Below are 15,676 nucleotides of genomic sequence, written 5' to 3'. Positions count from 1 at the left end.
TCTCATTTTTATACTTCCATCCTACATTCAAAAAGAGAAATGAGAAATAAATTAACAAAGAGATGTCAAGGCATAGGGCCGTGCAAAAAAACCGGAAAACCGGTAACCCAACCGAACCGATAGTTAACCGGTTTCATTTTAACGGTTTATTGGTTAACCGGTTCTAGCGGTTCCGATTAATCAGTTTTTTACCAGTTAAACAGTTCGGTTTTCGGTTTCTTTATTTTTCTAACGGTTTAACCGGTAAACCGGTAATAATTTAATTATATATTTTTATATTTTATAATTTATATTAGTTATTTTATAAATAATTTTTATAGAATAATTTTTAAAAAACATTATAATCTATATAAAATTTTACAAAAATAAATTAAAAATAAATTGAAATAATTTCATTAAAATATGTAAAATTGTTTTTATAACGATATGATAACGTGGAATTATAAATTAACAAAATTAAAATAGTTGAGCAAATTAAAATTTGATGTCTTCAAAGTTCAAACTTCACTTCATGTTTTAACTTTCTCTCAAACACGTTTAACACAGAAACACCTAAAATCAAAGTTATAAATTATAATTTACCGATTCCGCTTCTCGTTCTATCGGTTGAGAAGGGGATTCAATCATATTCGCTTATACTTGGTTGGCCAAAAACTAATCGACATAATGAATTTGAATTTTCTAAAAAAAACATATAAAAAGCTAAAATAATAGCTATAAAATATATTATATTGTTACAATAAAATTATATATTATAACATATTTCTAAATATATAAATAAAATATATTATTATAATATAATATATTTATATTATATTATATTATAATAATATAATATATTATAATAGAGATAAGAAAAGATGGAGAATAGTATAATAGAAAAGTACAAACAATAATTTAAAAAAATATATTTTATAAATTTATTATTTAATTTTAAAAAATTGAATTATCGGTTTCTGGTTAAATCCAGTTAACCGGCCAAAACCGACCAAAACCGATAGAACTAGAACCGGTAAAACTGATACCATTAATGGCCGGTTAACCGGTTTGTAAAATAAAAGTCAAAACCGATATTAACCGGAACCGTTTAACTAGTTAACCGGTTAACCGACCGGTTAAATACCAAGGCACGACTGACTAGCAAGGCAAGTTCATAACTAATTATTGATACATATTATATTTTAAAATATATTAGAATGTTTGGCCAGAACTTGTAGCAACCATAGTGAAGGAGAATCAGAACTTGTCGAAGTTTCAAGAATCACTTGATAATCATCTTAATTTTATATTCTATATTTGAATCACAATCTGCTCAAATTCTACTTGTTTAAAGTTTAGTTCTTAATAAAACTATTTAAGAGCTCGTTTAAGAGCTAGTTTTGGTTAAATATTAATTTATTAATAAATGTTAATATATATTACAAAAACACAAATTTAACGTTTCATTAATATAAAATTTGTCTAAGGCCATTAAGAATAAACGTGTTTAATATTTTTGAAAATAGATAATATTATTGAGAAAATTTAAAAAAAAAATACAACATAATAATTTTAAATCTCACAACTTCTAAAAAAACGCTACAAATTTTAATAAAAAAAATAGAATTAAAGACCTTTAAAAATAAGAGTTTTAATACAATAAACTGATTTAAGAACTTTAAAGATAAGAAGACTTATTTTATATTATCATCAAATAAATAAACTACATGTAATATCATATTTTATCATTTAATTTCATCAAAATGTCAATAAATTATTTATTTTTGAAAAAGTACATATACATTAAAAATAAATAAAAAATCATAAATATTATAGTAAATAATTCCAATTTACCACTTAATATGGATTTATATTTAATTTGTTATATAAATTTAAGTTTATTATAAGCAGTAATTTTTATAGCTATTAATTAAGAAAAATATTTTATTATATATTTTTTTCTTATACTTAAATTTGAATTAATAGACTGGTTTAATGCCTTTGTCTTCTTATATTTTTAGTGTGGTTAATTTTAATTATTAACTAATTTAAAAAAATAAAATAAGAAATTATTATTTTTATATAATATAATATAATATATTTTTATAAAAAATTATAATTATTAATTAAATTTAAAATAAAATGAAAAATATGTTAAATTATTTTAAAGTATTTTAATAATATAAATTATTAGATAAAAATATTTTATTATAATTATTTTTCATAGGCTTAATTTTTTTTAGTGAATGTTTAGTTAATTTTAATTATTAACTAATTTTAAAAAATAAAAAAAAGAAATTATTATTTTTATATAATATAATATAATATATTTTTATAAAAAATAATTCTTATTAATTACTTTAAAATAAAAAAATGAAAAATATGTTAAATTATTTTAAAGTTTTAAATAAATATAATATTTATAATTATTTTAGATTTATTATGTATATTAATATTTATAGTTAATAAAAAAAAACTATTTTATTATAAAATTATTTTAAAACTAAACAATACATAAATTCTTTTAATAATATTATAATATTAAATTATAATTTTAAAATTTTAATTAATAAGTAAATATTAAATAAACAAAATAATTATATTTATATAAATAAAAATATTACTAAATAAAAACTTAAGAAATGTACTTCATTATTTCTTAAGTTTTTATTTAGTAATATTTTTATTTATAAAAATATAATTATTTTGTTTATTTAATATTTACTTATTAATTAAATTTTCAAAATTATAATTTAATATTTTGTTTACCTAATATAATATATATTTTTATAAAAAATATTTTTATTAATTAGATTTAAAATTATGAAAAATAATATGTTAAATAATTTTTTTGTTTTTTAATATTATAAAATTATAGATAAAATTATTTATTTAAGATTATTGAAAGAATAATATTATAAAATATTATAGGTGTAAAAACAAATATATATATATATATATATTAATTATTTAATAAAAGTTTCAAATTTATTTAATATTTAAAACAAAAGTTAATTAATTATCTATTAAAGTTTAAATTTCAATTAAAAATATTTTTTTATTATTAATTAATAATATTAATATATAATTTTAGAAAAAAAAGTTAATAAAACAAATTATTTTAATATATATAATATTTATAATTATTTTGAAAATATTTAAGTTTACTATGTATAATAATATTGATATTAATTAAAAACAAATATAATATTATTTAGAAACTTAACAATATTTAATATTTGTATGATATTTAGTTTTTCATAAGTTATTATTTTATTTAAATTATTGCTACAAATTTTACAGATTATCATTTATTTAATTTTTTTAATAATAATTATTTATTAATAAAAAATTATGATTTAATATTTTTCAATATTAAAATATTATATGATATAATATTTTGGTTTTACATAATATAATATATCTTTTATGAAAAAATAATCATTATTAATGAAATTAAAATATGTTAATTTTTTTTTTTGGAATATTACAAAATTATCGGATAAAAATATTTGTTTATATTTATTTGATAACACAAAATATTATAACATAATGATATGAGTAAAAATAAAATATATATATATGTATTTAATTATTTATTAAATTTTAATTAAAAAAAATAATGTTTTTAATTATTTTTAAATTGATTTAGGTTTATTATGGATAGTAATATTAATTGTCATTAAAAAAATTATTATAATATTATTATAATTTTTTAAAACTAAATAATATTTAATATTTTTAATATTATTATAATATTTAGTATTTTATAAATTATTATTTTTATATTAATAAATAATAATAATAATATGTATAAAAATAATATAAATAGGAATAAACACCATTATTTATAATTGTTTTTAGTAAAAAAAATTTTAAAAAAAATTGTGTTTTTATTTGAAGAGATACAAAATTAAATTAAAATAAATATAAACTCAAAATTAATAATATTATAATTTATTTAGTGGTAAGGTTTAAAATACTAAAAGGTCACGTGTTTTATTTCATTATAAAACGCGCTTTGAGTTTAAAAGACTAAAAGGTTATACGTTTTATTTATAAAACGCTTTGAGTTTATGTAGTCTCTACTAGAGAGATTAGATGTTATGTTAGTCATTATAACAAAAAAAAAAAATGTATTATAATTTATTAAAAAAAATATTAATTTTTATTTTTGCTAATTTATTCACTTAAAAAATATTGTACTTTAGGAGACATACATAAATGCATGAAACAATAATAAGAGCAAAATAGTGTCAACATATGTCTCAAATTACTCATTTTGTGTTAGATCATTGTATAGTATTTTTTTTATATATTTTCAATATTTAATTATATATACATATATATTTTAATTTCAAACAAATATCTAACAATTTCAGCATTAGGGGATGTTATAATATAGTGAAAGTCCTAAAATAGTGTGTACAGATTTATAATTACAGAAAGTCACTAATCAAATGTTTTATATGTTGATTTAATATAAATATGTAAAATATACTTTAACTGTAATTCATTATTTATTATAATTTTGTTTGTATATCCATAAATTATGAGAGTGATTTAAGTTCAATAATAAAAACATTATAAAAAAGAAAAAGAAAAATATTAAAAAAACAACCCAACATAATTTCATCAATGGCCAAAGAAAAAATAAACAAAATGAAAAATTTTAACAAGCACGAGGTCTTCGAGAAGAAAATGAATTTTTCGACCGTTTTAACTAGTTTACTCGATCAAACTTCACCAATCGTCGTAATAATATAATTATATATTAAACGCATCGATCAACAACATTATAAAAAATGGAAAGAAAAAACTATTAATTAGAAACAAAACACGATTTCATCGATGACCAAAGAAAAAATAAACTAAAAGAAATTTTTTAACAAACATGTGGTCTTCCAGATATATAATATAAAGAGGAAAAATTAAAATATTTTAAAGAAATAAATATAAAAAGAATATGAGGTTATAAGTTAAAATAGATACTTTATAATATATAATTAATAATATTATATACTAAAAAAAAATTGGGGTCGAAAAGTTGGGGCATGCAAGCGGTATGTGATGGCCATTCCCATTCCTATTTATCAGTTTTTCAAGTAAAGAAAAAACATCGCAATGGTTTGAAAGTTGACGTTAGAAAAGAAAAAAAAAAGTTAAAGGTAAAAACAAAAAACAAGATTTTATAAAATTTTCAAACAATACCTTAGGCGTGTCTTGATCCGTACATGACACTTGGCATCACTCTGGCCAGCCACACTGCCTCCGAGCCAGCTGCAAGCTCGACCCGTAAGAGCGCCCACGGGTACCTTAATTCTTCTTTTCTATTGAATTTAATTTTAAACTTATCTCATTCCACTTTCATCTCCAATTTTGTTCCAAATAAATAAATTGAGGATTTAAAAAAAATATACTACTTTTTATTTATTTATTATAGTAAGTTGTAGCTATTTGTCAAGTTGGGATGAGTTTTCACAAATTCTACAAAGTGAAATTATAAAGAAACATAAAAACCAACTTGGATCATTTATAATTAAAATAAAAAATATTCAAATGAAAATTCGATACATACTTAAAAAAAACATCCAAAGTATAAAAAATACAAATCAGACCTCACCAAAACCGGAATCCTTAGTCCTTGACAGATTTGATAGTTGATGTCCACCGAAAAATAATAACTGTAAAGATCTGATTATGAATTAAAATTATTCATTTGTAATTAATGAGTTAAATTATTTGTAATTATTAATAATTTAATATTTAAATTTTATAAAAAAAATAAATAAAAATAATTTAATATTGGATTAAGCAAGCCGCTAAAACAAACCGTGATATCCGAATATACGATTCGTATACAAAGTGAATAAATAAATATTTTAATTATTAAAATTATATGTGAACTAAATCAAAATAAAACAATGTGAAACAAACCTATAGTCAAAATAATACTATACAAACAAACCAAACACACGAGGGCGGTTTATCACTTTGATAAGAAAATGTCTTACACCGATTGACTTTCCTGCCCTTTCATTTTTTTTTTTTTAACATTTTAGCTTGACTTTATTGAAATTCAAGATCTTTATCCCTTATATCAAATTCATAACACTTAAATTATTTTATTGAGGTTTTTTTTTACATTTAACTGGGATGTACTATACTAGCTATAGGAATTTTTCTAAAATATTATATATTTTTATACTAATTTTAAAGTCTAAATTTAAAAGAAAAGAAAAAGAAATATTTTACGATAAGAATAAGAATGTGACATAATCTCTAATTTCTTAAAATTTTTAATTTATTTTTATCTTTTAAAATATGGCAAACCTATATTTATCCAATTGTTTAATTATCATTTTTTTAATTCAATTTAAAAAATTTCAAACTCATTCCAACTCAAAATTTTGGATTAGTATTATTAATTTAAATTATTTGACGCCTTATTAGACCGAGTATGCATATGATAGCCTCCCAAGACCATGAGGGTATTATTGTATAGGTATGAATGAAATTTTAATTTAGTCATTTTTTGTGTGCTCATAGTTATCCTTTTGTAAATGACTCTCTAATTAACCTGACCTATTTATACTTACAGGCTACAGCTATTCCAGGGCAACCAAACTCAATCAACACTACTAATTAATTAATTAAGAAAGAAATTAAGCCATGTCTAACGATTGCCAAGGTAACATTTTTCATTTAATTTCTTGTACTATATTTCGAGAAGAAGGTGAAGATTCGAATCCATAATCAAGATATTTATATTGATTGAATAATTACTTTAAATAATAAATGTAGGTAAGAGTGTTTGGCCAGAATTAGTTGGAGAAAATGGAGATGTAGCAGCAGCAATAATAGAGAGGGAGAATCCTTTGGTTAACACTATCGTCTTGCTCGAGGGCTCGGAGACCACAAAGGATTTCAGGTGCGACCGAGTCTGGGTATTTGTCAATGAATCCAACATAGTTGTTGAAGTGCCCAGAATCACTTAATTATATTTATATATCAATAATTCATGTTGTAAGTTATGTCTTAATTTACATATCAATAATGTTGTTCATGTTTGTAAGTTCAAATGAGCTTTAATTAGCTCATTATTATTATATAATCAAATAAAGTCAGGCCAAGTCTTTGGTCTGATCATCTTCTTATTATTAATACCGGACATATATATATATATATAATTGTGAAAAAAAATGAGAAAATAAATATAAGAATGTGATATATCCCAAAAAAATAAAAATAAAATGTTTGTTAGGTCAAAAACAATATTAAGTTATTTAGTAAATATAAAAATTATCTAATTAATCCAAAGAAATGAGACAAATTAAGAAATCAATTCAATATATACATATTAAGAAACAATTTCAACATGAATTGTACTATTTTTAGTCGGGTTGTATATTGGATGACCTAAATTAAATTTTGTTTTTTAACACATTATTTAGTAATATAAGAGGTTGATTTTTCGCTCTCTATCATTTATCTGTCAAATAATTAAAGAAAGTTACTAATCAAATGCTTCCAAGGTTCAAACCATTTAAATATAAATATGTATATTAATATTCTTTTAACTCCATCTACTAATCCAATTCTTTCTATACTATGATATCTTTTTTTTCTTTTGTTTGATTTTTTGCTAAATTTTATTATAATTTAAATTTTAACAATTTTTTTTAGTTTTTTATGGGTTTAGGAGTAATAATTTTATTTTTTTAATTAAAGGAGAACTATCCTGACACTTTACGGTCATGTATCGCTTAAAACTCAAAACGTTTTCAGATAGAATCGAACTCGTGACATTTTATTCTTTTAGGCCGACTCTTGAAGTAATAGTTTAATATTTATGTCTTCATGTACTTTTATAAATAAAGACAATATAATACAAATTATTTAAATAATTATTCAATGAAAAATCCATAGGATACATAGACATTTGTTGGACCAAGCTTATATCTTGTATATTATCTCTTTACCAAGTCTATCTTGTTTATTTATTTATCATACATGTAACATTTTAGTGATTACTTAAGAAAATGATATCTTTTTCAAAAAATATTATATACAAAAAGATTTTTAACATTGAGATAAGGTAAAACACGTAGTCACATGCACACAGATTTCATTTAGCTAGAATTCTTCTTTGCTTTGACTACTAGAGAATATATAAAAACAAATTACTGCAAAAAGACAATTCATCCACAGTTTTGCTGGTTCCTTATCGTTTGAGTATATCGATCTCCCTTATCTTAATTGTAGAGAATCATGCATATATGTTGAGGCCAAGTGTTTATGTGTTTGGCGCCTCATCATTGGACCGACCGACTACATGGACCAACCCTGCCTCCTATTTATACTTGCATATTCCTACATGATCAATTCATTAATCCACTTAATTATTAAACTCTTATAAGAGATCAAACAAATTAACAAAGAGCTAGCTAGATATGTCGACAACCATGTCACGAAACTGCCCAGGTAACTAACTAGCTAAGCTAGCTAGTTAATAATTAATTGTTGTTGATACATATATATTATATTTCAAAACATATATATTAATTAATTGTTTTTGGTTGTAGGTAAGAATGTTTGGCCAGAACTTGTTGGAAAACATGCAGATGCAGCAGCAGCAACTATAGAGAAGGAGAATCCAAAGGTCAAAACTATAATCTTGCCCCAGGGCTCGGGCACCACTAAGGATTTCAGGTGCGATCGCGTCTGGGTTTTTGTCGATGATCACCACAGAGTTGTCGAAGTTCCTAGAATCACTTGATCTTCTTATGTATCCTTCTATCAATAATAAATGTTATCATCAATAATAATGTACATGCATGATCGATGATTATAATAAAATAAAGACAGACCACATCCATGTCTTTGATCTAATCCTCCTCTTATTATTATTATTATCATCGATTAAATAGATTTATCTATATATATATATATATATATATATATATATATATATATATATATATATATATATATATATATATATATATATATATATATATATATATATATATATATATTTATGATTATTTTAATAAGATATAAGTAATATATTTCAAAGAGGGCTGGATGGTATCTAATTAAATTAAGTTCATAACCAAAATCCATCTAAGATTCTCTCTATCTATATATATATATATATATATATATATGGAATATTTCTTGTATGTGTTTTCAATCTTTCATTATTATTTTTTAATTTGTATTCAAGTGAAGTATATTTTAACTCTAGAGAGACAAGTTTGTAAGTCCTCTTAATATATAGACACTCTTTTGACACCTATCAAAGATTTTAAACATAAGTTTGTAGATCCTACAATTATGAGTGTTGAATGAAAATTTCTTATGTTATTCTACAAAAAATAATTGAAAAAATAAGACTCCTTTTCAAATTATTCTACCATTTTAGTTTGTGGTATACATAATTTTCAAGATTTTGTAACAATTTTCAAACAATTCCTTGCTTGATCAGGACACTACACTTGACATTATAGGGCCCAAACAATTTGACATCATAGGGCCCAAATTTTGGGCCGCCCTGCCTGCCACACTGCCACTGACCCGTTAATCACCCAGTCGACCCAATTTTACACTAATTGGGAGAAATGACCTAAAATTAAGGAAAACAACAGGAATAGCAGATGTTGCAAAAACTATGTTAGGGGTTCCTTATTTTCTTAATTTTTAAAATTTAATTGAATATTTATTTATCTAGTAATTACAAAAATTTACATTTGTTCATACTAAAATCCAAACTTAAGTTTTGAATTCGTCTATGCAAATATAAAGTCTTTAACAGTTAAGTTAATGATGTATTACAAGAGAGTTTTTAATCATATCGTCGAAACTCTTAATATCACCCTTTCTTTCTCTTTTTCTTATTATGTGCATAAGAATAGTTTTATTTTACTTTAGACTTTCAATCTATATTGTCCAAAGTCCAAACTATGTTGTCTCAAATCAATCATTTTTGTTTGTTACTTATTTGGTTTCATTGTATATATATATATATATATATATATATATATATATATATATATATATTATGTATACATTTATATTTTAATTTCAAACAAATTATATAACCATTTTCAACATTAGGGGATGTTATATATATTGTGACAATTAATACAGTATAGATTTATAAATATCTAATTTTATTTTCAATAAAGAAAAATAATTATTAAAGAAAGTCACTAATCTAAGGCTTCTAGGGTTCTACAATAAACCCGGCCAGTTCAATACAATTTTTTACTATATTTCACTCATTTTTTTAAATGGGATTTTGTTATCTTAGATGCAATATTATTTTCTACGCTATGCGATATTTTTTTGTCACCATATTTTTTTTTTCAAGAATACTAATTAAATACAGAAAAAAACAATTTAACATTGAGATAACGTGACACCGACTGACATGCACATGACAGATTTAATTTATTTGTAATTCTTGTTTGTTTTGACTACCAAAGAACTAATTAATATATTGAATAAAAACAACCTGCAAAATGACAATTCATCCACCGTTTTACTATTTTTTATTTATTTATTATATTAAATTATAGTTATTTATCAAGTTGGGATGAGTTTTCTCAAATTCTACAAAGTGAAATTATAAAGAAAAAAAAAACTGGATCATTTATAATTGGATCATATATCTAGTAGAAAAACCAAGTTGGATCATTAATTGACATAAATTTATACACAAGAAACATCATTAATGTCCAAAAACAGATTTGCTTCAAAATAGAAAATAACATCACCAAAAAGTTTTCAATCTCAATGACTCCAAGATACATTAAAATGTGAAACTATTAATTAAGTTATTCTACAAGGTTAAGGTTCTCAAAATCTTAACTGTTCAATTCTAAAAAAGAGTGTTCAAATGTTCAAATATATTTTTATTAACGTCTATAATTTTAACTTTAACTTTAGATATTCTAAATTATAATCGAACGAACCGGTAATTGTTATATCTTGCTTGCACTAGTAATAATTAGTTTCATGATTGTAATAAAAATAAGGCAGGCCATGCACAATTGATTGAGAAATATTTTAATGATTATTTCAACCAACAATAACCAATGCATCATATATTTTGATTGAAAAAGAGACGTATGATCAAGAAAAGTGTATTAATTATACCTAAGACTTCCATTTCTGGATTTTTCTCTTACACCCAATATTCTCTATCCATGTTATTCTTGTCTCATGTGATCACATTAATTAATATTCCAATAATTCTTGAAGAAGAAAAAAACAAACAAATGAAAGTCACCAAAAGCTGCTGCCGCTGGTGGTAGTGGTAGTGGTGGCCGAATGTGTTTGATTAAATCCGATATCGTTTAATTGTTCCTCAAAGTCCACGAAAAAGTCATCGTTCATTATCATCATATGATGATCATGACTTATAACATTTTCCTCGGCTGCTTCATTTATGAATCTATCTTCTAATAATCCTGTCTCCATTTCATTTTTCTTCAACAACACTGATCTAATTCTGTCCACATTCTTCTTATTCTTCATCTTTTTCTTATCCTCAACATCCTCCATGAGTGTCGGTTTATTGGTACCAATCGAGACAGGACTATTAGAAAAACGTTGGCGGGTGGTGCCAGCGAGTGAATTCCTACGAGTGGGCTTGGAATGGTTGTGTTCGGCTGTGTAGGTGATAATGAAAGTCGTCGGATCCGAATGGCTACGTTCAACTTGTTTCCTTGCTGGACATCCTCTTGAACTGCTGCATCTATAGTAACTCCTGCATGCCCCCAATAAAAAAAAAAAACAATAAATAATGTAAAATATAATAAAAATAATTTAATAAACTCGATTTATTAGTTAGTTTTTGTTAATAATTTATTAATTTAAGTTGAACTCTTATATATATATACCTTGGATATGGAGATCCTTTAATGGGTTTTTGACCATATTTACGCCAAGCCCACATGTCTGAAGATAGACCTTCGGCTGTTACTTCCATCACAACTCTCTTATGCTGATTTTTTCTATATATATTATCGATTCAAACAATCAATATAAATTACAAATTATTTATATATTTAAACACTCAATTTTTTTTTTTTAAAATTAAAGATAACTATTATTAAGTCAATTATTTTCACTAGATCATACTACTATTAAAAAGACAAATTAATTAAATTAATTTACCTTTTTCTATATTTACTTGATGATCCGACAGCTTTAGAACAATCAGCATCAGCAGCAACAGCCGTACCGACAAGGGAATCATCGGAAAGCAACTTCTCCGATGAAGTAGATTGAGGAGAGAAAGTACAGTGATTGGAGCTTGTCGGATAAAAGGGTTTGTATAGATCTTCAAGATCGAGATCTGAATTATTACTTGCAGTAGTATTACTATCAAATAAATATTCTGGAAAAACGAAATTTCCAAAAATCAGATCATCATCGTTGTTGTTGTCGGTAATCAATGGAGAGAAACATGTATGTGGGTGGTCGTCCATGGAGAAATTGCAGCCCCGGACAACCGCCCGTAAATCCCAATCTCCGGCGCCGGCGAAATCAGTCATTTAATTAAGAGATTGATGAATGGATGGATATGTGAAAGAGAAATGAATGAATGAATTATTTATATAATGAAGAAGAAGAAAGGCTGCACATGTAAAGACAGAAGTGCATTTCCATTGGGATTGGATTAGATTATGACTTTTTGTAATAAAGTCAATATCATTGATTTTAATTTTATTTTTTTATTTTTTTATTTTAAACGAGCATAAACTATTCGTACACGCTTTCGTTTCTCACTCGTTAATATGCTTTTGACTGAAACTTCTTTTATTTATTTATTCTCTTTTTTCATATTCACACTTTTAATTGCATCATGCACATGTAAGCCTCTATCAATCATTTCTTATTTAATTCCATCTTTTTTATTGGTCTGTTGCTACACAATCAATATATTAAGGGAAAGTTGGTGTGTAAATATTTTTTTATTAAAAATGTTTGTTATAATTAATTTATTTAAATATTTGTAAAATTTTGTTTTTTTTCTTAAGAATTTTTTTATTAAGTTTTGTAAATGAGAGAATTATAATAGAAAATAAATAACACAATTAAGTGAGATCATGAGTAATAGTAATATCACTAAAAATTTGTTTGTGTTTAGTTAATTGACATGAATAAAAAATAGATGAATTCAACAAGATTACAATGAATATAATTCAAATATTAAAAAATATATATTATATATGGACATGTTCATTTTTTCTTCTAAAAGCATGAAGAAGGCACCAATCAACTATGGGTAGTTTAATACGGCTTATAAACGGAAATAAAAAAAAAAGTGTGTATAAATAAAATTAAATATATTTGAATGTTAAGTAAATGAATTGAATCACCGTATTTAAGTTTGTGACGAATAAGCTGTCATTATTAAAAAAAGAAAAAATAGGTTAATGAATTAGATATTTTATAAAAGTATTTGCTTTGGTCTTTGCCTGTTTAAACCGACTTCTTACTATTACCATATCTGATCTTTATTTAAAAAAAAAGGTTGTTATATAATGAAGAAATGAGTAAAATTAACTTCATCATTTTGTTACAAATACTTACATAATATAATTAGTTGTATTAACAAAAAAAAAATTATTGTAGTATTTTTTTTTCGTAAAGTAATATTAATATATAATATAATACTTTTACAATATGTTTTATTATAACAAAAATGAGTTTAAAATAATATAGATATTTTTTAAATAATAATATTTAAAGATATTTTTGTAGTGTTCTAATCTTAAAGTCGACATTAAAATATATTTTATATTCAACTCATCTATTACAAAAACACTTTATTTATTTTATTTTTTTATTAGGTAGAAATTTAGCATGACATTCTACCCATGTAATTTTTACTTTTAGGTAAGACAGTCTAAATGAAAATTTTGAATTTTTTATGATATGACTACGAAGTTATACAAATTTATTTGTCATATAACTTCTCAATTATATTACACTCGAATAAGTTGAAATTAATTTTGAATTGTTGGGCCGATACGACAATTCTACATATTTAAGTTACTATCCCAATTTTTATTTTTTTTTGGATTATCTGGTTGGAGATAAATCGTCGAATTTTCAATAATCGCAGTCGTCCGATGCGTATCATTCATAATATTATTATTATGACGTTTTCTGAAATTCGTTCAGAAAAGTAAGTAGAATCTGTCGGAAAGCTAATCGTTATTCTCGAAAATTTACAAACTCAATAACTTATTGAGTACCGTTTCTTTTCTTTTTTGCATTTCATACTTTTTCGTTATGCGTAAACGATTTTTTTCATTTTTAATATACATTACTTTTTTTAAAAAATTATTAATAAATAATTAACACTATCATGAAATTTAAATAATGTTTAGTCAATTGTTATAGTCAATGCCAACAATTAAGACAACTGAATGTGAGAAAATATAACAATTAATTGTTGAATTATTGTACAATTCAACTTTATTTATACAAATAAAAAACTAGTTTAGTTAAAAGTTAAATTAAACTCATCTCTTAATTGTAGCTAGCTAGCATAAAAATATATATTATTTATTTACTACATAAAAACCAAATCAACTAAATATTAAAAATCATCTCAATTTTATTTTGTCATAGCATACAATCTAATAATTATCTAATTGTCACAACTTAAATGTTACTATAACATGGTAAGTCAATATTTTATTTTAACTAAAAAATTATTATATTAATCCTAACCAAATGTTTGGGTATAATATATATATATATATATATATATATATGAGATTTCTTAATATTCTAAATTAAGTTCATTGGTTGCACCTAATTATCTCTTCCACATCTAATATCTCCGCTTCTGAAATTCTGGAGTCGAGTCTTTATATATAAGAGATTTTTAATATTTTAAAATAAGTTTACGGATGAATCTAATTATTCATTCCAAGAGCGAGCGGGATATATTAAGCCTCTTTGAGATTGTAAATCTGAACTTGTCATACGACAAGTTCTGTGTCTGGTCAAATGTGTTTACGGGTTATGTGAGCCTAACACATTAATCAAACTCTAAAGGAGAATCAGAACCAGCTTTCTCAAATTAAATAAATAAAATAAATAAAAAAATAAAAATATCCATCTAGTTGGCAAGTAATTGAAGTAATTGCATGGCAACTTGTCTTTAGGAGAATGATTAAATAAATATAAATAATATGGATCCCATTATTTTCTTGGCCATACTTTTGACCACTACTATAATAGTAGTAGAGTAGAGAGGCCAAAACATGCAAGTTGTAGTAAATTGAGCTCTCATTGCAAGAGTGACTTTATGGGCTGCAGGAATATGCGACCATTGAATTCAAAATCATTTTTCATATTCATAAATTATTAAAATTATTTCAAGAAAGAGACGGCGCCGGAAAGAGAAATATTGACACAAACATTATATATATACATATATATAAATACAATGAAAAGCTATAAAGATTATTTTTTGAAGGACCACCCATATGATCTATATTATAAATTGTCCCATGTCTAGTGTACTCAAGCATGATTTGTTTTGGCCCTATTGCTATACTTATAAGCTGTCTCCCAATAATTTTTAGCCCTCTATAAGCCGCGTGCCTAGATCGAAAGCTCTTCGTTATGAATACAGGCCGGATATGTATCTGGTTTCACTAAC

The 15,676-nt window shown here is 23.5% G+C and overlaps 2 protein-coding genes and 1 long non-coding RNA gene across 3 annotated transcripts; 2 read left to right on the top strand and 1 right to left on the bottom strand.

Annotated features, from left to right (window-relative positions):
* The first annotated feature begins 6,601 nt into the window (after window positions 1-6,601).
* Window positions 6,602-7,142, top strand: LOC124946220. The gene is made up of 2 exons (XR_007100011.1): window positions 6,602-6,670; window positions 6,784-7,142. It is a non-coding gene; the product is annotated as an uncharacterized LOC124946220 (long non-coding RNA).
* Window positions 7,143-8,322: 1,180 nt separating this feature from the next.
* On the top strand, window positions 8,323-8,793 carry LOC124946219 (proteinase inhibitor-like). Its single transcript, XM_047486788.1, has 2 exons — window positions 8,323-8,463; window positions 8,565-8,793. The coding sequence occupies exons 1-2, from the start codon at window positions 8,433-8,435 to the stop codon at window positions 8,756-8,758; spliced, it is 225 nt and encodes a 74-aa protein (XP_047342744.1). The 5' UTR covers window positions 8,323-8,432; the 3' UTR covers window positions 8,759-8,793.
* Window positions 8,794-11,089: 2,296 nt separating this feature from the next.
* LOC124946218 (WRKY transcription factor 22-like) lies at window positions 11,090-12,557 on the bottom strand. Its single transcript, XM_047486787.1, has 3 exons — window positions 12,166-12,557; window positions 11,889-12,002; window positions 11,090-11,755 (listed from the first exon to the last, which is right to left on the bottom strand). Exons 1-3 carry the CDS (start codon window positions 12,543-12,545, stop codon window positions 11,272-11,274), a joined length of 978 nt encoding a protein of 325 aa, XP_047342743.1. The 5' UTR covers window positions 12,546-12,557; the 3' UTR covers window positions 11,090-11,271.
* Between the last annotated feature and the right edge of the window lie 3,119 nt (window positions 12,558-15,676).

This window comes from Impatiens glandulifera, chromosome 7, assembly GCF_907164915.1.
Source record: "Impatiens glandulifera chromosome 7, dImpGla2.1, whole genome shotgun sequence".
In the NCBI taxonomy this organism is placed as follows: domain Eukaryota; kingdom Viridiplantae; phylum Streptophyta; class Magnoliopsida; order Ericales; family Balsaminaceae; genus Impatiens; species Impatiens glandulifera.
Note: the sequence above shows the minus strand (reverse complement) of the source record. Positions and strands in the feature narration are given on the sequence as shown.